Source organism: Megascapheus bottae, chromosome 17, assembly GCF_031878675.1.
Source record: "Megascapheus bottae isolate mThoBot1 chromosome 17, mThoBot2.hap1, whole genome shotgun sequence".
In the NCBI taxonomy this organism is placed as follows: Eukaryota; Metazoa; Chordata; class Mammalia; order Rodentia; family Geomyidae; genus Megascapheus; species Megascapheus bottae.
In genome coordinates this window covers 49,286,361-49,310,827 of record NC_143525.1, presented here as the reverse complement: position 1 = coordinate 49,310,827, position 24,467 = coordinate 49,286,361, and the positions used below count along the sequence as shown (strand labels likewise).

Here is a 24,467-nt window from a genome sequence, read left to right as displayed (position 1 = left end):
CTTCCAGGAAGTATCGCTGCAATGCTACGCAGAGCGCCCGGGGAGAATCAGATGGTCCTGCAGGGCTTCCTCTCCTCGGTCTCTTCCCTTTTGTCCAATGACAGTACTTTCTTTGAGTAGCACACACGACTTGTGCCATGGGCTTTCACTGTGATACTTGCATACGATCCTATTCCTCTTCCATTTCTGCTTCTTATTCCCACCTTACTGCCCCTTGAAGCAATCCTAGTCTGGGTGATCATGAGAATTTAAATTCAAGGTGTCTTGTTTGCTAGGCAGGCGCTCTAGCACCTGAGCCACACTGTTTTGTGCTCCTTCTTTTTGAGAGGGGGTCTCACTTCCCACCTGTACGTGTACCTGAGCCATGTGCCACCAACTTCAGGCTTCCAGTCTCAGCTGGGGTCACGAGTGATGCCATCGTGTCCAGCTTCCTCCTGTGGAGGTGGAGTCTTGTAGATTTTTCTGTCCCAGTTAGACTGGAAGTGTGATGCTCCTGATCTCAGCCCCTCCCCCCCACCTGAGTGACAACTGCGCCCAATCACCCAAGTAGAAGATTACAGGTGCAATCGTGATGCTCCTGATCTCAGCCCCTCCCCCCCACCTGAGTGACAACTGCGCCCAATCACCCAAGTAGACGATTACAGGTGCAAGCCGCCAGACGGCCCCAGTCCCGACCACGGCCGGCAGCCCGCGCTGAAAAGGGCGGGTGTCCGCTCTCCCGCACCCCCGGAAACGACTCAGGCCTCCTAGTGGGCGGGGAACCAAGTCCAGCCACCAAACTACAACTCCCGGCAACCACCGCTCGAGCCCCGCCCCCCCACCCCCACACACCGGGTCGCAGCGCGCAGAGCAAAGGCTGTTGGGAGCGCGCGGCCGCGGCGCGTGTCGCGTGCGGCGCAGGCGCAGAGTAGAGGCTGTCGGGAGCGCGCGGCGGGGCGGAAGTGTTCACCCGCCCGCCCCGTCCGGCCCGGCGCAGCGCGGCCGCCCGCGGGCTTCGGAGCCAGGCCCCGCCGAGGGTGAGTGACGGCCGGCGTGCCCGCCGCTGGCGCCCCTCCTCTCCGAGGCCTGCCGCCGCCCCCGCTCCGCCCGTGCGGTCCCCGCCACCCGCCGGGCCCCCGCCCCGTCACACCAGACTGCGATTTCTTCCCTCATCCCGGGCCCCCCGCCCCTCCCCCGGTCCCCGGCGTCCCCGCCCTCGTCAGCGCGGGGTCCGGCCGCCCGCGACGGGCCTTCCGCCCCGGGGGTGGACCGCGGGCCCCGGGGGTGGAGCGCGGGTCCCGGGGGTGGACCGCCGGCCCCGGAGGTGGAGCGCCGGCCTCGCCGGTGACCGGCCCCGGGGGTGGACCGCGGGCCCCGGAGGTGGAGCGCGGGCCCCGGGGGTGGACCGCCGGCCCCGGAGGTGGAGCGCCGGCCTCGCCGGTGACCGGCCCCGGGGGTGGACCGCCGGCCCCGGAGCTCGCTCTCCATCTTCTCCGCCCTGATCCTCATTCCCGCGTCAGGGCTGTGGGCTGACCGTCCTCTCCCGTCACCTCCTCAGCAAAGCTTGGGCACCGGAGTCAAGTCCGTTGATGCATTGAGTTCTGAAAGGCCAGCACTTGAAAGAAACAAAGGAAAAACACCAAGGTGTCGGGCCTGTGGCAAGGGAGCGCATGCGCGGACCCCCCCCCCGACCCCTCCCAGGTCTTCAGGCACAGCAGTCCAGCGGGAGTATGTGGGCGCGCGGGTCACCCCGGTAGCCCCTCTCGGCCGGCCTCCATGAGCTTTCTATTGGAAAGGTACACCGCGGGAGCCAGGCTGCACGCTCCCCTCTCTCTTGCATAAGTCCAAGCACATCTTCAGGGAGGCAAACAGATGTGTCCAGCACTGTCTTAATTCACGGCCGTGGTCCAGGTTCTTTCATTTGCTTCCTTGCGCAGATTAACTTGATCTCAAACGATGATGTGTCCAGAACAATAGAGGAAATCATTTTACAGCTTGGTGTGATCATGATAGCTTTCGGTTGGCCACAGGTCTCCTCTGGCATTTTCACAGCTCCTGGCGACCGTGCTGTGTAAGCCATTGATACTTAGAACAGCCTCATCGGGATTGAGTTGGACACCTGTTACATATCCTCACACACTCCTGAGCACAGGGGTCAGTCAGGAGGGGAGCTGGGGTTTTGGTGTAGGGGTAAGGAAGTTGTGCTTTGCTCTGGCTGTGTTTCCACACTCTTTGTGGATGACTAGAAGTAAGTGTGTTTGTGTGGGACACACGCAAGTGGTCCTGTTGAGTCAGAACCCCCTTGGTGGTGTGGCAGCTCTCACTGTGGCTGTACAGGGTCGGTGAGCACATTTTCCAGCGTTTACTCTTTCAGGATAGAAGAGCTGACATTTGGGGCTGTGGTTGAGAGCAGTGACATAGGTCAGGGCTTCATCAGGAAACCCTTTCCTCTGTTGGTTGAATGATCTGAAGGCACTAGGAAATGTGCCCTTTAGACTGTTGAGATGTCCTGGGAGGCTTACATTAAATGCCAGCATTGAAGGAATTTAAGACCAGTGGTTCACATTTGTAATCTCAGGTACTTAGAAGGCAAAGGGCAGGAGGATCACATTTAATGCTAGTCTTGGCAAAGAGTGAGTGGTAATCCTCCACCCCCATCTTAACCAGAAAGCTGTGATAGGAGGGCACAGGGCTTCTGAGCACCCTAGCCCTGTGCCCACCCATACCTCATAGAAAGGGCAGAGTGTGACGGGATGAATGCCCAGCTCCTGACCTGTGCACCTGTCACAGGGGAATTGGTGTTGCTAATCTCTGACCTGAAAGCGGGGTGTGGGGGGTGTCATCCTGCTTTTCCCCTATGGACCCAAAGTCATTTAGCGGTGCTTGACATGGAAGCAAGAAGCAGATGAATGAGAGGAAAGAGCACCTGGATGGGGCCAGGAATTGCTGGCTGTGAAGGGACCACAGGCAAGGAATGGGAGCAGCCTCTGGAAGTTGGGAAAGGCCAGGAAAAAGTAAACTGTCCCAAGAGTCTGAGAAAGGACCCAGCCCTGATCATAGCCCACCAAAACCATGTCGGACTGTGAAATGTTAATATGCGGTATGTGAACTGTCTGATCTGTTGTAGTTACAACAGCAATGGAAATTAACACGCTTCTCAGGAGTCGCTGGCTGAAATCAGGCTGAGGAGTAAATTCTCCCAGGCTACATTTCAGTGGAGGCAGGAAGCAGGCATTCAACAGTCAGACCCTGAGCCACATGTGGCCTTTGACAGGTGCTGAGTACCACAGGTTCGGCCTTTGCACCCCAAGCACACCCTTTCCTTTCGTCTTCAATTCCCTGCACTGTGCAGACGTTTTTGCTGAGCAAATGTGAATTGTGTCCCAGCTCTTTTGTAGTTTGGTTTTTGTTTTGCGGGGGAGGTTTATGCCAACTCTGCCTAGGCTGGCCTCAAACTCACCACCCTTCTGCCTTTAAACCCTCCACCCTTTTGCCTTTGCATCTTGAGTAGCTGGGGTTATACAGTGGTCCAGATCTGAGCGGGAATTTTCAAGCACAAAACAAGTCAGGTACCATTTTCAGGGAACCTCACTTGCCATCCTGTGTTGTTTGAAAGCTGTTGTAAGACCCTGGGTCCTCCCTAAAGATTCCTGGTCGGTCCTATGAGGGAGGGGGCAAGATGGGTGCTCCATGCCTGCCTCGTGTCTGGTGGGCAGGGAAGAGGAAAGAGGCGAGGGCAGGAAAGAGTGGCACTGTATACTGAAAATGAACCTCCCTTGTCCCTACCCTTCCTGTGTCCTGGAAGGGAGGAGTCTGCCCTGGCTTTTTCCTTGAACTTGTTTGATCTGCCACCTGTCCAGTGCCACTCCTGAAGGAAGCAGGAGAGCGGGAAAGCAGCTTGGCGGTGGCGCGGGGCCGCGGCTCCCTCTGCTCAGCCTGTGTGGAGTCTGGTACCTTAGACACCCATGGAGGTAGGTAGGTACCTATCTAAGGGGAGCTGCTGGCTCCCAGGTGTTCAGAGAAAGCACCCCACCTTCTGCTGCTCCCCTTGCCTTCTAGAGGTGTCCTCTGGAGTGGGCAGACAAGTGTGTATGCCACAGCAGGCCTTGCTGTTTCAGGCCTGATTTGTAAACAAACCAGAAGTGCATGCCTGTGAGCGAGCCCTTTTCAACGCTTGCCTGCCAGAGGGTAGAGCGGAAACTGGCTCTTGGCGCCTCTGCTAGTTGTTGCCCCTGAAGGTTCTTCCCAGGGTCGTCACACTGGAGCGTGGCTGCAGGGGGAAAAGGCCACAGCAGGGCTATGGCTTTGGAGCTTCCGTGTGGGAATGAGCTGTGGTCACCCGCCCAGTGTGCTTGCTGTCCAGGGACGGCAACTTGTGGTGGCTGCTTGGTTCTTTTCCTGATCGGTCAAGTCAGGACATCACACTGCAGGCAGGGTTGAGGAGCATCTTGTTACAGATGTGAACACAGCATCATCTCAGGCTGTGAGGGGAACCGCCTCTGTCCATCTACCTCTCCCTCCATTCACCTGTTTCTCATAGTTAGGGAAAGAAAGGAGGGGGAGGAAAGAGGGAAGAGAAGAGGGAGGGAGGAAGAACAAGGAGGGGAGGGAGGAAGGTCAGCTCTTGTTCTACAGCAACTCCAATGTGGGCTGTAGAAAACTATTTCCTGCAAAAGAAAGGCAGGGAGGATAGAGACCAAGGGAAAGTGTTTCAGGTTAGAGCGTCCATGGAAGTTTCTGAAAGGCAGTCAGAATTCTGTGGCTGACAGCACTCATTCTCATTTAACCAGTGGGGCTTGAGTCTTTCAGTGCTTGACCTTCCTGTTAGCTACTGGGGAGTCTCCACCGCTGAGACAAGCCCTCCCTCCCCCCCACCTCCGGGAGCTTTGTGTGCCATGGCCCGGGAGACTGTTGGAGGTGTGCTCCGTTCCTGAGGTGCTTGCCATGGCCCAGGAGACACTGTTGGATGGTGTTCCCTTTGGGTGCTGTGCTTGGTGCCTTGTGGCAGCACACATTTGTATTCTCACCTCTAGTGATTCAGTGTCCCAGAGCTCTTGAATGTGACAATCTCTGGGCCCAAATAAGAGGCTCCCAGACTCCTTTCAGAGACTGGGCAGGGAACCATTCTTTGGCCTCCAGCTTCTGGGGTCTTGGGCATTCCTTGGCTTGTGGCTGATGGTCGGCCTCTGACTCAATGGATGGTCACATGGCTCCTCTTCTGTCTGCATCTGTCTCCCTCTGCCTCTCTCTCATAAAGAAACACCTGGATTACATTTAGGGTCCGCCTAGACAGCCCCCAGCCACCATCAAGGTCTTCAATCACACCTGCAAAGCTGTCATTGACATTGGTCACTTTCTCAGATTCCTTCCTGTCCTGACCCCAGAGGAGGGAAGGCCTGCTGAAGGAAGAGCAGGAAAGGAGCAGGGGAAGCATGGCTGTCACTGCCCTGCCAGGAGCTCTTGATGGTTTTCAGTGGTCTGAGGAACAAGAGTCCAGTGTAGACCAGAGCGTTCATGGAAGGAAGGCATCTGCCACTGCTGCCGTTGAAAGTAGTGCTGGGGAGGTGAGCAGGGGGAGCAAGCAGGCTTCGGCTCTACTCTGGGAAGTCCTCACCCAGATCTCACAACTGGTAAATAGCAGAGCATAGGTCTAGGTCATGAGGAACTGGGGCTGTGGGCACAGGGAGAGGGGGACAGAATCGAGGCATAGCAAGAAGCGAGTGGGCCTCGTGCCCACCAAGATGTGTGAGGTGCTCCTGGGGTTGTGCATGAGGCTGGGAGCCGCCTCCCAGGAGCCTGCACTCAGGGGTCACCGTCTCTGAGGTGAGCCCTGGAGAACGGGCAGCCATCAAAGGGCTGCTGAGTGAGATAGGTGGGGAGGGAGCTGAGCCTGTGTCCTCAGTCCAGGGGGACAGAGGCAGAGGAGATCAGTGAGTGTGGATATGCATGAGACAGGGGCTGGAGGGACAGGGAATGTCAGGGCTGGAAACGCTTTCCATTACCTTGCGTGTGTCGAGCTATCCGGGCTTGTGTGTGGAGGCCAGGTGGATTGGTCATTGTCCTTGGTCCAGCCATGCGGTGACGGAACGAGCCACGCCAGGGGCAGAACCAGAGTATTCCGCGCGAAGGGACAGCCAGCATGCCTGGGGTTTGTGGCATTTGTGCCCAGGCTGTGTCCACAGGCAGAGATGGGAGGTGGAGCAGGACAACCAGAGCTGTAGAAGAGGGGCAGGGCTATTAGGGAAAAGCACAGCTGCTGGTGTGTTTTGGGTGGGAGGTGGCCATGGCAATAGACGGTGGCTGCTGGGTCAGACATGCCCCTGGAGCACTGTTGCAGGAGAGAGGGGGCCAGGCTGAGCCAGGCTCAGCTCTGGCCATGGTTTGATGTATGTAGCCACCCCATCAACACCATCACCCTTCAGGGAAGATGGAGTGAGTCAGCTTGAAGGCAGAGGGGCTAGGATTTAGGCTTTGAAGTAGTGTACTTGAGAAACATCTGGGGGCATTTTAAATGAGAGCTCAGAGGAAGGTGGGGAGTGCTGGCCACGTTGGAGTGTGGCCATCCCCAGGCTTGAAGGCCAGTGTTGGAGGAGGGACCGGGTGCGACAGAACCTGGGTTTGTGCAGAGCATCCTCCAGCGTCAGGAGAGACGGCCCCGCCCCAAGGTTACTGCCAAGGGGCAGTCCTTCCCCGGGGGCATGGAGAGGCCAGCTCCTGCAAGGTGGGCGTAGAAGCCTCTTGGGGGACCTGCCACTGTCTCCCACTCTTGTTCCATGCTTTTGTCCTTGAACTAATCTCTCTGGGTTGTCAGAAGTGAGGAGCTGGGGGCTAGGAGCACATTGAGTGTGTACTGGTGTGGCTATTGGACCAGAGCCAGGGGAGGAGGCCCGAGGGTCACACAGAGCCAGTGGAGGAGGCCCGAGGGTCACACAGAGCCAGTGGAGGAGGCCCGAGGGTCACACAGAGCCAGTGGAGGAGGCCCGAGGGTCACACAGAGCCAGTGGAGGAGGCCCGAGGGTCACACAGAGCCAGGGGAGGAGGCCCGAGGGTCACACAGAGCCAGGGGAGGAGGCCCGAGGGTCACACAGAGCCAGGGGAGGAGGCCCGAGGGTCACTCAGCCAGTGGAGGAGGCCCGAGGGTCACACAGAGCCAGTGGAGGAGGCCCGAGGGTCACACAGAGCCAGTGGAGGAGGCCCGAGGGTCACTCAGCCAGTGGAGGAGGCCCGAGGGTCACACAGAGCCAGTGGAGGAGGCCCGAGGGTCACACAGAGCCAGTGGAGGAGGCCCGAGGGTCACTCAGCCAGTGGAGGAGGCCCGAGGGTCACACAGAGCCAGGGGAGGAGGCCCGAGGGTCACTCAGCCAGTGGAGGAGGCCCGAGGGTCACACAGAGCCAGTGGAGGAGGCCCGAGGGTCACACAGAGCCAGTGGAGGAGGCCCGAGGGTCACACAGAGCCAGTGGAGGAGGCCCGAGGGTCACACAGAGCCAGGGGAGGAGGCCCGAGGGTCACACAGAGCCAGGGGAGGAGGCCCGAGGGTCACACAGAGCCAGGGGAGGAGGCCCGAGGGTCACACAGAGCCAGTGGAGGAGGCCCGAGGGTCACACAGAGCCAGTGGAGGAGGCCCGAGGGTCACACAGAGCCAGTGGAGGAGGCCCGAGGGTCACACAGAGCCAGGGGAGGAGGCCCGAGGGTCACACAGAGCCAGGGGAGGAGGCCCGAGGGTCACTCAGCCAGTGGAGGAGGCCCGAGGGTCACACAGAGCCAGTGGAGGAGGCCCGAGGGTCACACAGAGCCAGTGGAGGAGGCCCGAGGGTCACACAGAGCCAGGGGAGGAGGCCCGAGGGTCACACAGAGCCAGTGGAGGAGGCCCGAGGGTCACACAGAGCCAGTGGAGGAGGCCCGAGGGTCACACAGAGCCAGGGGAGGAGGCCCGAGGGTCACACAGAGCCAGTGGAGGAGGCCCGAGGGTCACACAGAGCCAGGGGAGGAGGCCCGAGGGTCACACAGAGCCAGGGGAGGAGGCCCGAGGGTCACACAGAGCCAGTGGAGGAAGCCCGAGGGTCACACAGAGCCAGTGGAGGAGGCCCGAGGGTCACACAGAGCCAGTGGAGGAGGCCCGAGGGTCACACAGAGCCAGGGGAGGAGGCCCGAGGGTCACTCAGCCAGTGGAGGAGGCCCGAGGGTCACACAGAGCCAGTGGAGGAGGCCCGAGGGTCACACAGAGCCAGTGGAGGAGGCCCGAGGGTCACACAGAGCCAGGGGAGGAGGCCCGAGGGTCACTCAGCCAGTGGAGGAGGCCCGAGGGTCACACAGAGCCAGTGGAGGAGGCCCGAGGGTCACTCAGCCAGTGGAGGAGGCCTGAGGGTCACACAGAGCCAGTGGAGGAAGCCTGAGGGTCACACAGAGCCAGTGGAGGAGGCCCGAGGGTCACACAGAGCCAGTGGAGGAGGCCCGAGGGTCACACAGAGCCAGGGGAGGAGGCCCGAGGGTCACACAGAGCCAGTGGAGGAGGCCCGAGGGTCACACAGAGCCAGTGGAGGAGGCCCGAGGGTCACACAGAGCCAGTGGAGGAGGCCCGAGGGTCACACAGAGCCAGTGGAGGAGGCCCGAGGGTCACACCGAGCCAGGGGAGGAGGCCCGAGGGTCACACCGAGCCAGTGGAGGAGGCCCGAGGGTCACACAGAGCCAGTGGAGGAGGCCCGAGGGTCACACAGAGCCAGTGGAGGAGGCCCGAGGGTCACACAGAGCCAGTGGAGGAGGCCCGAGGGTCACACAGAGCCAGGGGAGGAGGCCCGAGGGTCACACAGAGCCAGGGGAGGAGGCCCGAGGGTCACACAGCCAGTGGAGGAGGCCCGAGGGTCACACAGAGCCAGGGGAGGAGGCCCCAAGCCCTCCCCAGTGCCACCTGGCAGCTGGCCATGACACACACCTGCCCCTGCAGTACCCCATTTGCTGCTGTTGGTTTTCTCCAGGCCGTGCTGTCAGGCATGCTCTAGCCATTCAGAGAGACGCGTGCAGGGAGCCTGTGAGGGATCCAGAGCTTCAGCTCCAGTCAGGAGAAGCCTACTCTCCCGGATGTGGCTCTAAGCAGCTGTCCTGGAGAAAGACAGACATTCTGTGCCCCTCCCTGGCCAGTGCTTGCCTGATACATTTGTACAGTACCCAGCTGCCACCAGCAGCCTCACCCTGGGGCTGGGGCTCTGCCACGGGTGTGGCCCAGGAGGAACCAGGAGCTGAGCCAAGCCACAGGGCCTTTAGAACAATAGGGATGTGAGATTCCAGGCAGTCACCAGAGACCCGGACTCTGATCCCTGCAGTGCTTTCCAATCCTGGGAAGGGGGGTTGGGGCGGGGGAGTCCTTGCTACTTTCTGGGCTCCCTTTTAGAGGTCACCATTGAAGGACCCTCACCCAGGAGGTAAGGATTCCTCACCTGAGGAGCCTTCATTTGTCTCTGGCTCTGTGCCTGAGGCTGAAGCCAAGGCAGAAACAAGCAAAGTTTTGTGTGTTGCGGGCCCCAGTGACATTGGACCCCTACGGTCAGGAAGGCCTTTGAGGAGGTGACATTGGAGTCAAATGCAGGTCTGTGTCCTGTCAGCCAGGCCAGGGAAGGGCGGGCTTTCTTCAGAGACTTCACGTCCATCTTGCTGAGTAGGAGTCCAGGACTAGGGACGTGCTGATGCTGGGCCCCCTGGACAAGGGGCTTGGCAAGCGATGGATGTACTTCACAGCCCGCTGACCACGTGCCTCTCTCCCCGGGCTGCAGCTCCCACCTCACACACAGTCTGATGCCCGTCCGGCCCTCTGACCACCTGGAATGGAATGAGCCTATGCACTCCCTCCGGATCAGCGTGGGGGGCCTTCCTGTGCTGGCGTCCATGACCAAGGCTGCCGATCCCCGCTTCCGCCCCCGCTGGAGGGTGATCCTGACTTTCTTCGTGGGCGTCGCCCTCCTTTGGCTGTTCTACTCCCACCGCCCGGCTCCGAGCAGGCCCCCACCCCACAACGCACACAACTGGAGGCACAGCCGGGGCCCTGCCTCCCGCTACAATGACACCTACCCCCTGTCAGCCCCCCAGAGGACGGCAGGCGGGATCCGATACCGGATCGCAGTCATCGCTGACCTGGACACGGAGTCCAGGGCCCAGGAGGAGAACACCTGGTTTAGTTACCTGAAGAAGGGCTATCTGACACTGTCAGCCAGCGGGGACACGGTGTCTGTGGAGTGGGACAAAGACCATGGGGTCCTGGAGACCCACCTGTCAGAGAAGGGGAGGGGCATGGAGCTCTCGGACCTGATCGTCTTCAATGGGAAGCTCTACTCTGTGGATGACCGGACAGGGGTCATCTATCAGATTGAGGGCACCAAGGCCGTGCCCTGGGTGATTCTCTCCGATGGTGATGGAACAGAGGAGAAAGGTAAGGGTGGCTGCTCTCTAGGCAGCTCTTGTCAGGGGCTGGGTGCTCTAGAGTTGGACGTCTGTAGTTTGTTCTGAACTTGGAAAGCAGCCCACTGGCCCGGTGAAGACCACATGTCCAAAGACGGGCTGTTCTCCCCCTGACCTCCCCAGCCCTGAGTAGAAGCCTTGGCGACTTCACAGAGTGGCTTTTGGGTTTGATGCGATCCCTAGTGACCTGCCAAAGAGAGCAGCTCCTTCCAGAATGGACTGTAGTGGGTGCAGAAGACCTTTTTCCTACCAGGGGCCATCAGGCTATTTGTAACTCACTTATGGCTCATGTAAAATGACCAATACAGTCCAATGGCAGCAAGTAACGTAATGCCTGTTGTATCCTGTGCCAAGTGGTTTTTCAAGCCTGGCATAGCCCAAGACCTGGGCATGCTCTAGCCCTGAGCCCTTAGGGTAGCATCCCCTGCCCCGGACCCCTCCATGGCCAGGCTTCTGTTATTCCAGGATGTCGACCATGCTGGGGTTATACCCACCAGATGCCTCCATGTGAAAATGTGGAGGCTGGTGTTCTCAGATTGAGCTGAGACTGATTTCAGCTTATTAAACCTTTAGGTCAGCTCGGCCACTGTGCGGGCAGTTGAGCCTGCCTTGGGCTGCAGTGCTGCCCCGAGAGGAGTCACTGCCTCTACTGGACAAGGGACAGAGCCACCAGAGCAGGGCCCACAGGGCCAGAATGCTCATGTCAGCAAGAGGCCGGGGAGGGCCTGCCTTGAGTAACCAGGCCATGTTTCTGCCCAGTGTGCAGGCTCCAGTATCCTTGGTGTTTGCCAAGGAGGGAAGATGGCAGAAACGCGTCCATGTAGGGGTCAGTCTTTACCCGCGTCCTGCACTCTTCTGTTAGGGCTTTAGCCACCGTCGTCGTGTGGGCCTGGGCTTCCCACAAGGAGTGAACAGGGGAGGCTTTGGGGCTGACCCATGGCTGGCACACTCAGTAAATGAGGTGGCTCGTCAAGGACATGGCTCAGGGAACCTAAGAAGTCACTGGAGCCACAGGAAGCCACCTAGTCCCTGCAGAGCTACCTGCAAAGAAACATCTGGAGGCTCTTGGCCTCAGCAGGAGAGTAGCAAGGAAGCCCCAAGAGACTTGAATTTGGAGTGTGAGGCAGTTATACCCTGGAGGCAGGGCCAGGGAGGAATATACCCCAAGAAGAGTTAGAGGGGCACTGTGTGGCGGCCTGCCAAGCCAGGTGAATGAGGCAGCTAACAAGGCAAACTGGGCTCCTGAGCACACCCCCAAGCCCTCTGGGCTGCACTGAGGTGGCAGGCATGGCCCAGGGCTACAGAGTCCCTTATCAGACAGGCTGTGCAGGCTGGGTGGTGACCCAGTTTGAGAAGCAGGATTGGGGGGTCATAGACACCCAGCAGAGTCATCACTGACCTTTGGAAAGGGGCTGTGAGGAAGCAGGGCTTGTAATGAGCACAGCAGAGGTCCTGGGAACTGCACAGGGGCAGAAGGAGGGGAGGAGAAACAGAAGGGAGATAGGTGCTGGAGGCTCTGCACCAGCTCCTCCTCTGCTCCTCCTCCCCTACTCTGATGCTTAAAGCAGCAACTTGGGACTACTAGACGCCAGGGCTCTTCGTGGATGCCAGGGCTCCCGCAGGCCACAGGGCTCCCAGAGCAGTAGGCCGGCCCGTGTCTCAGGCGTGCTCTTCTTCTCATCCCAGGCTTCAAGGCGGAGTGGCTGGCCGTGAAGGATGAGCACCTGTATGTGGGGGGCCTGGGAAAGGAGTGGACCACCACCACAGGGGAGGTGATGAACGAGAACCCCGAGTGGGTGAAGGTGGTGGGCCACAGGGGCAGCGTGGACCATGAGAACTGGGTTTCCAGCTACAATGCTCTGAGGGCCGCCGCGGGAATCCGACCGCCAGGTGAGAGCCCACGGGATAGGTGGTCTGGCAGTGTCCGTTCCTCTGCTGGCCCCACAGCACTGTGCGTGGTGCCTTCCTCCATTCTGATGACTCCCTCTGTTCCCCCAGGCCAGAGTGTTTGAAGCCGATAAACTATTTTCTCTTCTGTCCTCAAGAGTCCTAGTCCTGACAAGCCACCCTGCTCCCTGCAGAAGCAGCCTCCGCTGTCACCCAGGTGTGGTCTCACTTCGAGGAAGCCGGACTCCATTGCAGAGCCTGAAGTCCTGGGCCCGCACAGGCCCAATAGGGGAGGCCCACAGGGCCTGGGCCTGCCTCCCCTGGCCTCTCCCAGGGCCCTTGGTTTCTGCTTGGAGGAAGCCTGGACAGTCTGGCCAGGTCTAGGGGTGTGGCATGCAGAGCAGGGAGCTTAGTCCTAGAAGTTTTCCCTCCAGAAGCAACAGGGGAACCAGGCTCCCTGCCGCTTAGCATGGCCTCCTCCTCCATCCACTTTGTTCTTCCCCCAGCCAGATGTGCTTGTTTGTTCTGTCTCTGTTCTGGAGCCACTTCGTTTGTTTGTTTTATGCCTCTTGGCTGGAACAGATGTGTAGAAGGAAAGCTAACTGGCCAGGCCTGGCCGTCTAGGGACAGCTGGAGTGTGGGGAGGCGCTGAAGATTCACTGTCCACTGTGTGTGCTTGTTTCCTAACACCCCCCATAGCCAAGAGTAGCTGCAGACTAAACTGTCCGGGTAGCTGGAGGCCTAAGAGGGAAATGAAGCCAAGTCCTGAGGTTTGCAGCCTCAGCTCACCGGCTGTGAACAGGGTGGGCCACTGGAAGAGCGGACCCTGCCGCCCCACAGGATGGGGTGACCGGGTCTGTGCTGTGCCCCAGACCTCCCCACTCAGGAACCTGCCCACTGGGGGGCGGCCATGCTGCTCCACGAGGTGGGGTGACGGGATCTGTGCTGTCCCCGCAGGCTACCTCATCCACGAATCCGCCTGCTGGAGTGACACGTTGCAGCGCTGGTTCTTCCTGCCACGCAGAGCCAGCCACGAACGGTACAGTGAGAAGGAGGACGAGCAGAGGGGCACCAACCTCCTCCTGAGTGCCACCCCCGACTTCGGGGACATCTCCGTCAGGCGTGTGGGGGAGCTCGTGCCCACCCACGGCTTCTCCTCCTTCAAGTTCGTCCCCAACACCGATGACCAGATCATCCTGGCCCTCAAGTCGGAAGAGGATGGCGGCAGGGCTGCCACTTACATCATGGCCTTCACGCTGGACGGCCGCCTCCTGCTGCCAGAGACCAAGGTCGGAAACGTCAAGTACGAGGGAATAGAGTTCATTTAAGTGGAGAGATTCCCTCGTCAGGGGCAGCTGAGGGCGGAGGGTGTTAGCTGCGTCAGGATTCGCTTCTCATAAAAACCGGAGGAGCTCGCTTGGATTTGTTTTCCTTTCTGTAACCATGAGGAGCACGTGTCGCCAGCAATCTCCAGGACAGGGAGCTCAGTTCCAGGACAGGTGTCACAGCCAGGGGTGGGGCATCCTGGTACGGGGAAAGGCAGGGGCTTAGTCCCCGAGTGCCTGGCCAGGGCCTCTGCGCACTGCCACACAGGCGTGCAGAATCGTCCCAACAGGCGCCCTGACTTGGGGCCCAAGCCCAGAATCCCCCACATTCTTCCTCCTTTCATCCACCTCCCGTGCCTTCCCATGTGTTCTCTGTCCTGTGACAGTTGTGGGAGCAGACCCCTCCTCTTCCTCATCAGCATAGTCGCCCCTGCAGACCCCTGGACAGTGAATGTTTACACTTTGGGCACAGGATGTGGCTGCAGCGGGCCCAGGCCACTGAGGGCCTCCCCGGCAGCTTTGCTTTGTTCACACAGCTTGCATTCCATTCCCTCCTGAGCTGTTCCTTACTGTACATGCACACGCTCATGTACACACACACACACACACACACCATGGATTAGAGTTTAACTATTAACTTATTTTTATTAAAGCAGCTTCTTATTAAATAGAACCACCAAATTCTACCACCGAGAGCAGCGGTGCTGAGAAGGTGCAGCCAAGCAGCCACAGATGGCAAAGCAAGTTTACTGCCAAGGTTGCTGGGCCCTTGGTATCTGCTCTTCCTAGCAACTTGCAGAAAGTGCCACGTTCTTTAAGACTGTCTTCGGTGACTTGAATGTGTTATGCCCTGGGTTCCGACAGGCCTGCTCTTGACCGCTGGCTGGGCTCTGCTTTGTTCTCGAGATGGTTCCTGTGGTTTCCCAGGGTTTCTCCCCAAGGCCCATCCCTCTTCTTCCCATTGGGAGTTCCTGCAGGCCTAGGCACCCCTTGCTCCTATGGTCTCTTCTGAATCTCCAGGCATGGGTGAGGAGGGCAGGTTGGCATGCTGGAACATGCCCATTCTAGAAAGAAAGAACTAACTCATCCATCTCATACCAGCCCTCAGGGCGGGGCAGAGCCTCCTCCCTAGAGGGAAGGACTTTTGCTTGGCCTGGCCCTGGTGGCCCTCACAGACCTCTTTCCCCAGGCAGGGAGCCCACAGGGTCTCTCCTCTGCTGGGGGACTGCCATCCCTATCAGACCAGCACAAAACAGCTCTCTAGACCAGTCTTCTGCCTTGGCCCGCTGGGCTGCGAGCCAGCTGGAGAGAAGCCTTGTCAGAGAGGGGAGAGCAAGTCAGAGACACAGGACTTGGCCCTTGGGCCCTTGCCGATGTGTTGGTGTGGGTTTCCCCAGCATCTGGGGTTTTCAGACTGTAAGGTAGCCCCTTTCTTGCCCTCTCCACCCCTCTGCCAACGAAATGATTGTGTCTCCCTCCCCGTTTCTTATCCACAATAAAGTGTCCAAGAATATGAGCCCTTTGTGTCTGGTCTGTGCTGGTTGCTAAGAAGTGGCTGGTTCTGGGGCCCAGGCAAGAGGAAACAGACTCCATGTATGCCAAGGAGGCCAGCGACAGGCCCTCCCCAATGGGTCCATCGCCAGTCCATCACTGGAGAGCTTTCCAGGACTGGACAGGCAAGGACACAGGTTCCAAGTTCTAGCATGGCTCTGAGCTTTCTGGGCTGTGTGGCCGGAACCTCCCTCCTGTTTCTTCTCAGAAGGAAAGGTTGCCCAGAGCTGCCTGGCCCCTTCTGCTCCTGCACCTGGGGAGGTGAGGTGACTCAGGGCACGAGGCCCCCTAAGCAATCTAAGGGCATAGAGCCTGGTGGACAGCATCACTGGCGGGGATAAGAGGCCAGCCAGGCTGTGCCATCACAGTCCTGGCTGTGTAAACAGTCCCAGCCAACAGGACTAGGGGGAATGGGCCTTCCTTCCAGCCTACATTCCTTCCCTCTCTGCTTTGGGTTCTGAGGTGACACCCTTGGGGATTACACCAATCCTGGCAGGTGATGGAGGGACCCACTGGTCCCCAGGCCCAGGCCTCATAGGCAGGCCCCTCTGGGCCCCACAACCCCTGGCATGCTGGCAGTGGTCACAGCTGGGGGGTTCCAGCTGCAAGTGACTGCCTCTGCTGCCTCCTCTGGCCCCCTGAGCTGTGGGCCAGGAAGGGGGGATGGAGACGGCAAGCATCGTGAAAGGACCCAGCCATGAGTGTTGCGGGCTGGGATCCAAGGCCAGGCCAGGCGGAGGCTGGCTGGCAAAGACCAGGAATTGCAGACCTACGACAGAAGACAGTGCTGGCGGCTCTTCCTGCAGCTGTTTTAGAGCCACGGGTGTGGGTCTGTGGGTCCTTCGGGCCTCCCGGCCTTCTTGCCTTGCTCATCCCAAGGCGATTGGAGACGAAGGTGGCTGAGAGGGTGTTGGAGCTTCCTCTTCTGCTGGCACTGCAAACTCCCATGACACTCCACCTCCAGCCGCTCCCCAGGGCCCGTGTTGCCAGATGAGATGGTGGCCTGTGGCAGAAAGCCTCATGCCTGGGGAAATGGCCACAAAAGAACTGACCTTTGCAATGTCTCTGGACTAACTCTCTTGGGCTCAAGGTTTGTTGAGGGGGAGATGAGACCCTTGTCCCCAGCTGAGCCTGTGTGTAGCTCTGGGCCTTGCTGCTGGTTACAGATGACTCCTGTCCAGCCTCTGTGGGTAAACACAGGTGGGAGTCCCCGGACCCAGCACCGGGGGCTCCACAAGTGGAATGAGGAACCAAGTTCATGCAGGGCACGCCAGGGTGAGAGCCAGCAGAGGTGGGGATGTCCACTGGAGGGCAGTGTGCCACATGCTGAGGGGACGTCAGGAGAGAGCATGTGAAATGAGGCTGCCCAGTCTGGAGGTGATGGACGGAGGCTTAGGGTCACACCCTGAGTGTGGCTTATGTGGGCACCTTGGCCCCGGGGCTCAGGGCCTTCCTGCCCCTCGACAGGATTGGGTCCCTCAGGGCCGGGACAGGATTCCCTCCCAGTTGAGGGCTCCTTGGCCTCCTAAGATGAACTTAGCCAGTGTGTTAGCCCCAAGAGACACCCGGGGGGGCTTGGTCAGCACCCACAGTCGCTGTGTCCGGATGTCAGCGCAGGCTGTCCTGCCAGGGCCTCAGCTCCTCAGAGTCTGCTGGCCCCATCTTTCCCTTTGGCCCCATTGCTGAGAAAGAAGGGGGCCTGAAGGTGTATTATCTGCAGCCAACCCCAGAAGAAGCCTTGGTCATGTGGTTTCTGAAAATCGAAACTAGACGGGGCTTTCTGATCATTTCCGGGGACCAGCCTAGCACCGTCCATCCTGGGAAGACGGCAACAGGAGACTCCAGCCAACGTGAGCAGCACTCGGCAAGTGAGCTCTGGCCTGTCACTCTCTGATGGGCGCTGCTTTCTCTCCAGTGGAATGTGGGGAGGGCACACCTTCCTATTTCCCCTCAGGCCTGGAGCTGGGCATTCAGAGTTCCTGAGTCCAGGAACCATCTGTGCAGGGGCTCTGCATGCAGTTGGACAGGCTGTGCACTGCACACAAGCCCAGCTGAAGGACGAGCTGGAGTTCTGTCCTTGGTCCTCTCGGGTCTCTACATTCCAGCCCAGGCCTGGACATGTCTGAATTCAGAACTCCTTTCCCTAATTTGCATGAAGGCTGTCACAGGAAGCCTTGTCCCAGACTCCTTGGGAGGGGGTCAGCCGCTATGCCCAGAGCAGCCACATCCTGCCGCCAGGGGCCAGGGGTTTGGCTGGCTGCCATTTCCGAGGCCCCATGTTCCTGTCCTAGGGTAAACAAAGCCGGTGGCCACCACGCTGGGGCTGGTGGGGTGGGCAAGCGCTTAACCTTGCTTGTCTAGGACGAACTGAGGTTTCCCAGGGCACAGCGCCCCCGTGAAAACGCTGGGATGGTCTCGGAACAGGCGTGAGGTGCCCGGGTGCTTGCCAGCCTCTGTGGAGGTTGTGAAAGGAAGGCCCCCGCTGGACTCACCGCTGTGCAGTGGGCAACAAGCTTGAGCTGATTTATTTGTAGAGTGGGGTGGTGCTGAGGCATTTTCTGTCTCAGGGGTCACAGTAAGGCCCATGCCAGCCACACTGGAGGGGGCAGCGGGCTGGGATCCCAGAATCCAGCACAAGAGGACTCTTGGCTTCAGTTCTGTGCTTCCTGCCAGTCCCTGTGTGCCACCTCTTGAGCCTCACTCTGAGCAGCGTGAGCAGGGCCAGGCTGGAAGCCAAGAAGCAGCCATCAGCCGCTGGGATGGCTCAAGCCTGTAATCCTAGCTGCTTGGGAGGTGGAGCTGGGGTAGGGGTTGAAGACCAGCCCAGCAAGAAAAGTATGAGAGACTCCATCTCACTTAATGGCTCAGGACAGTGGCTCACACCTATTATTCCAGACAGGGAAACAATAACTGGATGTCTTCGAGTACACCTGCCATTCCCCACAACACAGGAAAGTGTAGGTAGAAGGAACTCAGCCCAGATCAACCAGGGGGTAAAATAAGAGACTGCTTTGAAATAACCTAAGCAAAATATGGCTCTAGAGGTATGGCCCAAGTGGTAGAGCACCTATGTGATTTGCAAGTACAAGGCCCTGAATTCAGTCAGAAGAGGAGGTTGGAGAGGGGAAGGAAGAGGAGGAAGAGGTAGGAGAGGGGAAGGAGGAAGAGAAGGAGTATTCAAGAACCTGTAGAAGTCATGGGCCAGAGTAGTGGTACACATGTGTAGTCATAAATATTCATAAAGCAGAGACAGGGGGATCAGGATCTGAAGCCAGCCCTGGGGAAAAGCCCAAGGCTGCACTTGAAAAATAACTAAGCAAGTGAGGACATGGTGAGCGGCTCACGAGGTAGAGCAGATGCCTAACAAGTATGAAGACCCGAGTCCCAGCTCCAGCATCTAACACAAGCAAGTGAAGGCGCGGCTCAAGTGGTAGAGCACCAGCCTTGAGGGGAGGACACTGACTCCTCCCTCAGTTCTGGTTTCTAGGAGGGCGGCCCCACCCCCATCCCACCTCTTCCGCCTTTACTTGCTGAACTGAAAGCTGGCAGATGACCAGAAGGGTAGAGCAGGGGGGACGGGGCAGAGGGCTGTCGTCATGGTCTCACCCTCTGGTTCCTTCTTCAGCAGGCTCAGGTTTCTAAGCACGTCATGGCGCTCTGGTGGTTCCTCTGCATGTGGCTGCTGGCCTCTGGGACTCCAGGTGAGAGGTGGCTGGGAACCCGCCTGAGCGGCCTCGCTCTACAGCCTCTGCTCTGTGCCTGCAGAAGACCGAGGAGAGACCGGGCATGGGGCCCGGTCCCCTGTGTAGGCCCCGTTGTCCCCAGTGAGAGTGGCTTGTAGGTTTGGGGGCCTGTGCAGCTAGATCTCCCCAGCAGGTCAGCAGGTGCTAATGTGGTCATTTCCAGAAAGGTGCAAGCGGGCTGTGGGGTCTCAGTGAGTCAGCGGCTGAGCCCTGGCCGCTCATGGCATTCTGCTGCCTGGGTTCCTGGCAGAAACTGGAGGCTCCCACATCCTTGACCTCTCCGGGGAGCTCCCTGGAGCGCTGGCTCAGATCTTCGACAGCCAGCAGGACTGCGACCTGTTCATCCTGGTGAGGGGGCAGGAAGAGCTCAGCTTCTGCGTCCACCTGCTGATCCTGGCGGCCAACCCGGAGGCCCGGGCCCTGTGGGGGGAGCCGGGCAGGAATGTCACCATGAGCGTAGACTCGGAGTGTGCGCCCTTCATGAAGGACTTTATCAGGTACGCCAGCCCTTCTCCTCCCTCCTGGAAGCCTTCCCCAGAAAGAGGGGCCAGGCAGTGCACACAGCCGAGAAGAGCACAATCATGCACACGCGCACGCACACACGAGCTGTGCACACAGCCCCAGCAGGTCTTGGGAGCCCCTTACAGACAAGGAAGGTGAGACCCAGGCTCACCTGGGCAGAGCCTCCCACACGACTCAGGTGTCTCTGGTCTCCCCACTGGAGGCCTTCCGGGTTTTGGGGGTTTTTGTTGTTTTGGCTAGTACTGGGTCTTGAACCCAGGGCCCGAGCACTGTCCTTGGTCTTTCTCAAGTCTAGAGCTCTTCTACTTGAGCCTCAGCACTACTTCTGGCTTTTCCTACGTATCTGGTACTGAGGAATGGAACCTGGGTCTTTGTGCATGCTAGGCGAGCACTCGACCACTAGGCCACACTCCCGGCCTCCAGAAATTTTTTTGAAGGTTTTTTGTTTTTTTTTTTTCTTTTTGGTTGTGGGGTTTGAATTCAGAGCCTGGGCCCTGACTCCTGGAGCCAATCTGTGCCTGAGGCTAGCACTCTACCACTTGAGCCACAGCCCCACGTCTGCTTTTTGAGTGGGATCCTGGAGATGCCCAAGACTTTCAGCACTGTCCCAGCTGGCTTCCAGCCACAATCCTCAGACCTCAGCCTCCCCAGTAGCTAGCATGAAGGGGTGAGACACCACGCCCGGCTGAAGAAGGGTTTTTTGTGCTTGTTGCTATTGTTGGTTGTGGGGGCCTGGGCGCTGTCCCTGAGCACTTCAGCTCAAGGCCACTGCTTTACCATGTTGAGCCACAGTGCCACTTCTGGTTTCCTGGTGGTTAATTGGAGATAAGAGTCTCACAGACTTTCCTACCCTGGCTGGGTTTGAACCACGACCCTCAGATCTCAGCCTCCTGAGTGCTAGGTTTACAGGCATGAGCTAACAGCTCCCAGCATAAGAAGTTTTTTTAACAAAGAGAACCACATTTATTAATAATTATTCCTCTTATAAACCAAGCATGATGACTTATATCTGTTGTCCTGGCTGATGGGGAATCTGAGATAGGTAGGATAGAAGGTTGAGATCAGGGCCAGAAGTTTGGTCTGGTGGTAGAGTGCTTACCTAGCATGCAAAGCCCTGAGTTCAATTCCTTGGTACCACATACACAGAAAAAGCCAGGAATGGTGTTTTGGCTCAAGTGGTAGAGCTCCAGCCTTGAGAAATCCCAAGGACAGTGCTCAGGCCCTGAGTTCAAGCCTCAGGACTGGTTTAAAAAAAAGAAAAAGAAAAGAAAGTTGAGACCAGCCAGAACAAAAATGTTCTTGAGTCTCCATCCCAATGAAACAAGCTGGCATGGTGGTACAGGCCTGTCATCTCAGCCACGGTGGAAAGCCTAAAACAGGAGTAGTGAGGAGCTGGTACAACATGAGATCCTATCTCAAGATAACCAGTGTAAAACCAGGGTTGGGTGGGAGCATGGCTCAGCGGTAGCAGATGAGCGGCCCTGAGTTCAAACTCTGACACCACCAAAAATCATTACTCGCCTTCATTCTTATGACACAAGCTTTATATAACAAATGACATTGAAGAGAGAGCAATATTGTCCATTAAGAACAGATTAAAATGTTTTCTTTCCAGCCTAGTATGAAAAGTGGACAGGGAGCCTGCTCCTCCCCCAGTGGGCTCTGTTTCTACAATTCAGTAGCAAACAGGGTTGAAGCCCTGCTAGCTGGAGTCACGGCCTGTGCTCCAAACAAAGGGCCTGCCCTGGTATATATTCTCTCTCTCTCTCTCTCTCTCTCTCTCTCTCTCTCTCTCTCTCTCTCTCTCTCTCTCTCTCTCTCTCTCTCTCTCTCCCTCCCTCCCTCCCTCCCTCTCTCTTTCTTTCTTTCTCTCTCTCCCCCTCTCTCTCTCCCCCTCTCCCCCCTTGCTCCCTTCTCTCTTTTACTCTCTCTTTCTTCCTCCCTCTCTCCCTTTCTTCCTCACTCTACATCCCCCGTGCCCAATTTGGTCTCTGAACTGTGAGATGGGCCCGAGGCCTGGGCGGGGTGGGGAGTGGCTGGGAGAAGGGGTGATGATTTGGTGGCATGGATCGGGAGGAAGGGTGGCTACCGGTGGCCCAGGAGGCCACACCCGGCAGGGTGACAGAGAGAGTGGTGGCAGGGTCTTCCGTCATGTGCATCCTCCTCCCGCTCCTCCTCCCGCTCCTCCCTCCCATCCTCAGGTACCTCTACTCCCGGAGGATCGAGGTTTCCCTGACATCCGTCAAATGCTTCCACAAGCTGGCCACTGCCTTTGGAGCCACAGAGCTGCAGGCGTACTGCGGGCGCCTCTTTGCCACCCTCCTCCCCGAGGACCCGTCTTTCCGCCAGGCCCTGGACCTCTACGACTACGCCCGGGCCTCGGCAGACCCCGTGCTGGAGGAGCTGTGTGTGACCTTCCTGGCCTGGAACTTGGAGGCCCTGACGCAGGCTGGGGTCTGGACCAGCGTCCCCCAAACCTTGATGGAGGCGCTGCTCCCCAAGAGTGAGCTGGCCGTGTCCAGCGAGCTGGCCCTGCTGCAGGCAGTGGACGAGTGGAGCCGGGAGCGGGGCGCCGCCCCCTGGGACGTGGAGAGCCTGCTGGAGCAGATCCGTTTTCCCATGATGGCACCCGAGGTCCTGTTTGAGCTGCAGTTCACGCTGCCCCTGTACCAGAGGCACGAGGCGCTGTTCCAGAGGAAGATCCTGCAGGCCCTCGAGTTCCACACGGTGCCCCTGCCGCTGCTGGCCCAGTACCTGGGCGTCAACCTCACCTCCGACACCTACAAGCCCCGGCTCTACACCGCAGCCAACTGGAGCGCAGCCATCACCAACGACTCGCGAAGCGTGCAGGGCGAGTGGCGGTTCCCTTCCCGAAGCCCTCGCCGCTACGGCTACGGCTACGGCTACGGCTATCCTTCCTACACTTCCTTCCAGACCCCCCTGCACCCCAGCTTCCTCTTCCGGAACCAGTGGGTCTCCTGGTCTCTCTTCTACCTGGGACGGATGCAGGACTGCTGGAACTACGGCTTCTCCTGCTCCTCCGACGAGCTCCCGGTCCTGGGCCTGGCCCGCTCTGGCGCCTCGGACCCCAGCGTGGGCTACGAGAACAAAGCCCTCATGCTCTGTGAGGAGGGCCTGGTGGTGGACATAACCGATTTCCAGGGCTCCAAGGCCCCCATCCCCAGCGCCCTGGGCACCAACAGTTCCAAGAGGGCCTCGTTCTTCCCCTGTGCCACCGGATCCTTCAGTGGCTATCAAGTGGTCATCCGCCCCTTCTACTTCACCAACATTACCAGCCTGGAGTAGACCGCCCCCCCTCCCTGGGGGCCCCCCCAGAGGTCTTTGGCCTCCCTTCCTTTCCGCAGTCACCTTCCCACAACCTGCCGCCAGGTGGCCCCCTGCTCGCATCTGTCTCCCTGAGCTTAAAGAAGTAACTAGAAGGCTGGCGGCCTGCCAGATTTTAGGGGGTGAAGAGCCACGACTGGGCCAGCGATGTCACTAAGTCCAGTGGCCCTGCAGCTGCTGGCTCTGCCCCCCACCCCCATCTCTGCTCCCAATCATTAAAATCACGTGGTGCTTCTCCAGTTTGTTCATTTTTGCAGGTGGGGTGCTGTGCCTTTGCCGGGTTTGGACAGCCGCTGTGCTGGCTGCTGGTGAGCAAGGAAACAGAGGGTGCCCACCTGTGAGGAGGCTGTGGGCCTCAGGGGAAATGGACAAAAAAGGGAGGGAAGCCCTGGTCAGGAGGGTTTGAGGGGGCAGAGGAAGCCCAGGACGGTTTGGCCTCCCTTAGAACAGGGGACTCTCCAGAAAGAAATGGAGACTGAGGGGGCCATGGCCAGAGTCTGTCCTCCAACAGCCATTGCACCAAGGAAGAGGGCACAGCGCCCCATCCCCGGATGGCGCTCCTAGTGGAAAATGAACCAGCCTGCGTCATCCGGGAGCTGGACCACACAAGAGGCCCACACGGGGTGGGGGAGATGGCGGGAGACCCACGGGCCCCGGGGCAAGCCAGGGGGCAGACTCGGATGCCGTGGCATGTGCAGAATGTCCGAGCGCATGCAGGACGCCTCCCCCGCTATGACACATTCCCCAGGCACAGAGTCCTGGGGGGCGGGGGTGACTGACCAAGCTGTGGCCAGGGCCAGCCCTGCTCTGTCAGGGTCAGAGAAAACTTGAATCCAGAGCCAGGGGGAGGCCAGATCCCGCCCCCCTCATGGGTGGAGATGTCCTGGCTGAGCAGCTGAGGCTCAGCATGCGCGCCTGGCCTGGCCTGGCCATCTGAGTGTTTTCAATGCCAAGAGTGTTGTAAGAGTTCTCTAAGTTCTGGCCCTGGGAGGTGGCCCTGGCCTGTGGCCTCTGGGCCTGGGGAGGAGATCACAGCTTTCCGCCATGAGCAGAGGGCAGGATGGAGACCACACTCCTGGTCAGGACTTCTGGATTCCTTGGGCTCCTTCCTCTGCAGCATTCAGAGGGCTTCGCTACCTCCTGCTGACCAGTCCCGTAGTTCACGGCCCCATTCCCAGCCCTCCGCGCACACAAAGCCAGGCTCTCCGGAGGGAGGCACCTGTGCTCCCACCTGTTTGGCTGCGGTGTCATCACATCATGAGGACCCAGAACAGCAGGGACTTGTGTGGGGCTTTCCCTAAGACTCTCTCTAATGCGGAAAGAAGGCAGGTAGACTGCCAATGCGCCCCTGCCACTGTCTTAGCTAAGACCATCATCCTCTAGGTTACCTCAAGGTCCCCAACAGCTGTTGGGGTTCTGGCCATCACATCTGCCTTTTGAACAACACATAGAGGTGGCAGAAAAGAATAACAGCAACCTATCAGCCAAGACTTTTTCTTTAACTTTCCTTTCTCGCCCATGCCCTGGATCAAATTGTACTCTGATTTGCAGCCTCTCCTTTTCCTGCCTCTGTGTGAGATCTGATGGTTTGGTCAGAGATTTAGGTGAGAGCCTGGGATTTGGAGCTTGTGCAGATTCCTTCTGAATCTCCCTGGCCTGGCTAGAAGC

At 58.8% G+C, this 24,467-nt stretch overlaps 2 protein-coding genes across 7 annotated transcripts; both read left to right on the top strand.

Moving 5' to 3' along the window:
- Positions 1–936: 936 nt before the first annotated feature.
- Positions 937–15,141, top strand: Cant1 (calcium activated nucleotidase 1). The gene is made up of 4 exons (XM_090351311.1): positions 937–1,016; positions 9,745–10,397; positions 12,113–12,316; positions 13,271–15,141. Exons 2-4 carry the CDS (start codon positions 9,767–9,769, stop codon positions 13,639–13,641), a joined length of 1,206 nt encoding a protein of 401 aa, XP_090207437.1. The 5' UTR covers positions 937–1,016; positions 9,745–9,766; the 3' UTR covers positions 13,642–15,141.
- Lgals3bp (galectin 3 binding protein) lies at positions 13,596–22,775 on the top strand. 6 transcript variants are annotated; one of them, XM_090351310.1, is made up of 4 exons: positions 13,596–13,602; positions 18,818–18,890; positions 19,183–19,429; positions 21,656–22,775. In XM_090351310.1, the coding sequence occupies exons 2-4, from the start codon at positions 18,839–18,841 to the stop codon at positions 22,758–22,760; spliced, it is 1,404 nt and encodes a 467-aa protein (XP_090207436.1). In that variant the 5' UTR covers positions 13,596–13,602; positions 18,818–18,838; the 3' UTR covers positions 22,761–22,775. The 6 variants fall into 6 exon arrangements, with proteins under 6 accessions (XP_090207436.1, XP_090207431.1, XP_090207433.1 ...); XM_090351305.1 differs by lacking the exon at positions 13,596–13,602 and adding an exon at positions 16,945–17,053 and having other exon boundaries at positions 18,815–18,890; XM_090351307.1 differs by lacking the exon at positions 13,596–13,602 and adding an exon at positions 16,989–17,057.
- The last annotated feature ends 1,692 nt before the right edge of the window (positions 22,776–24,467 follow it).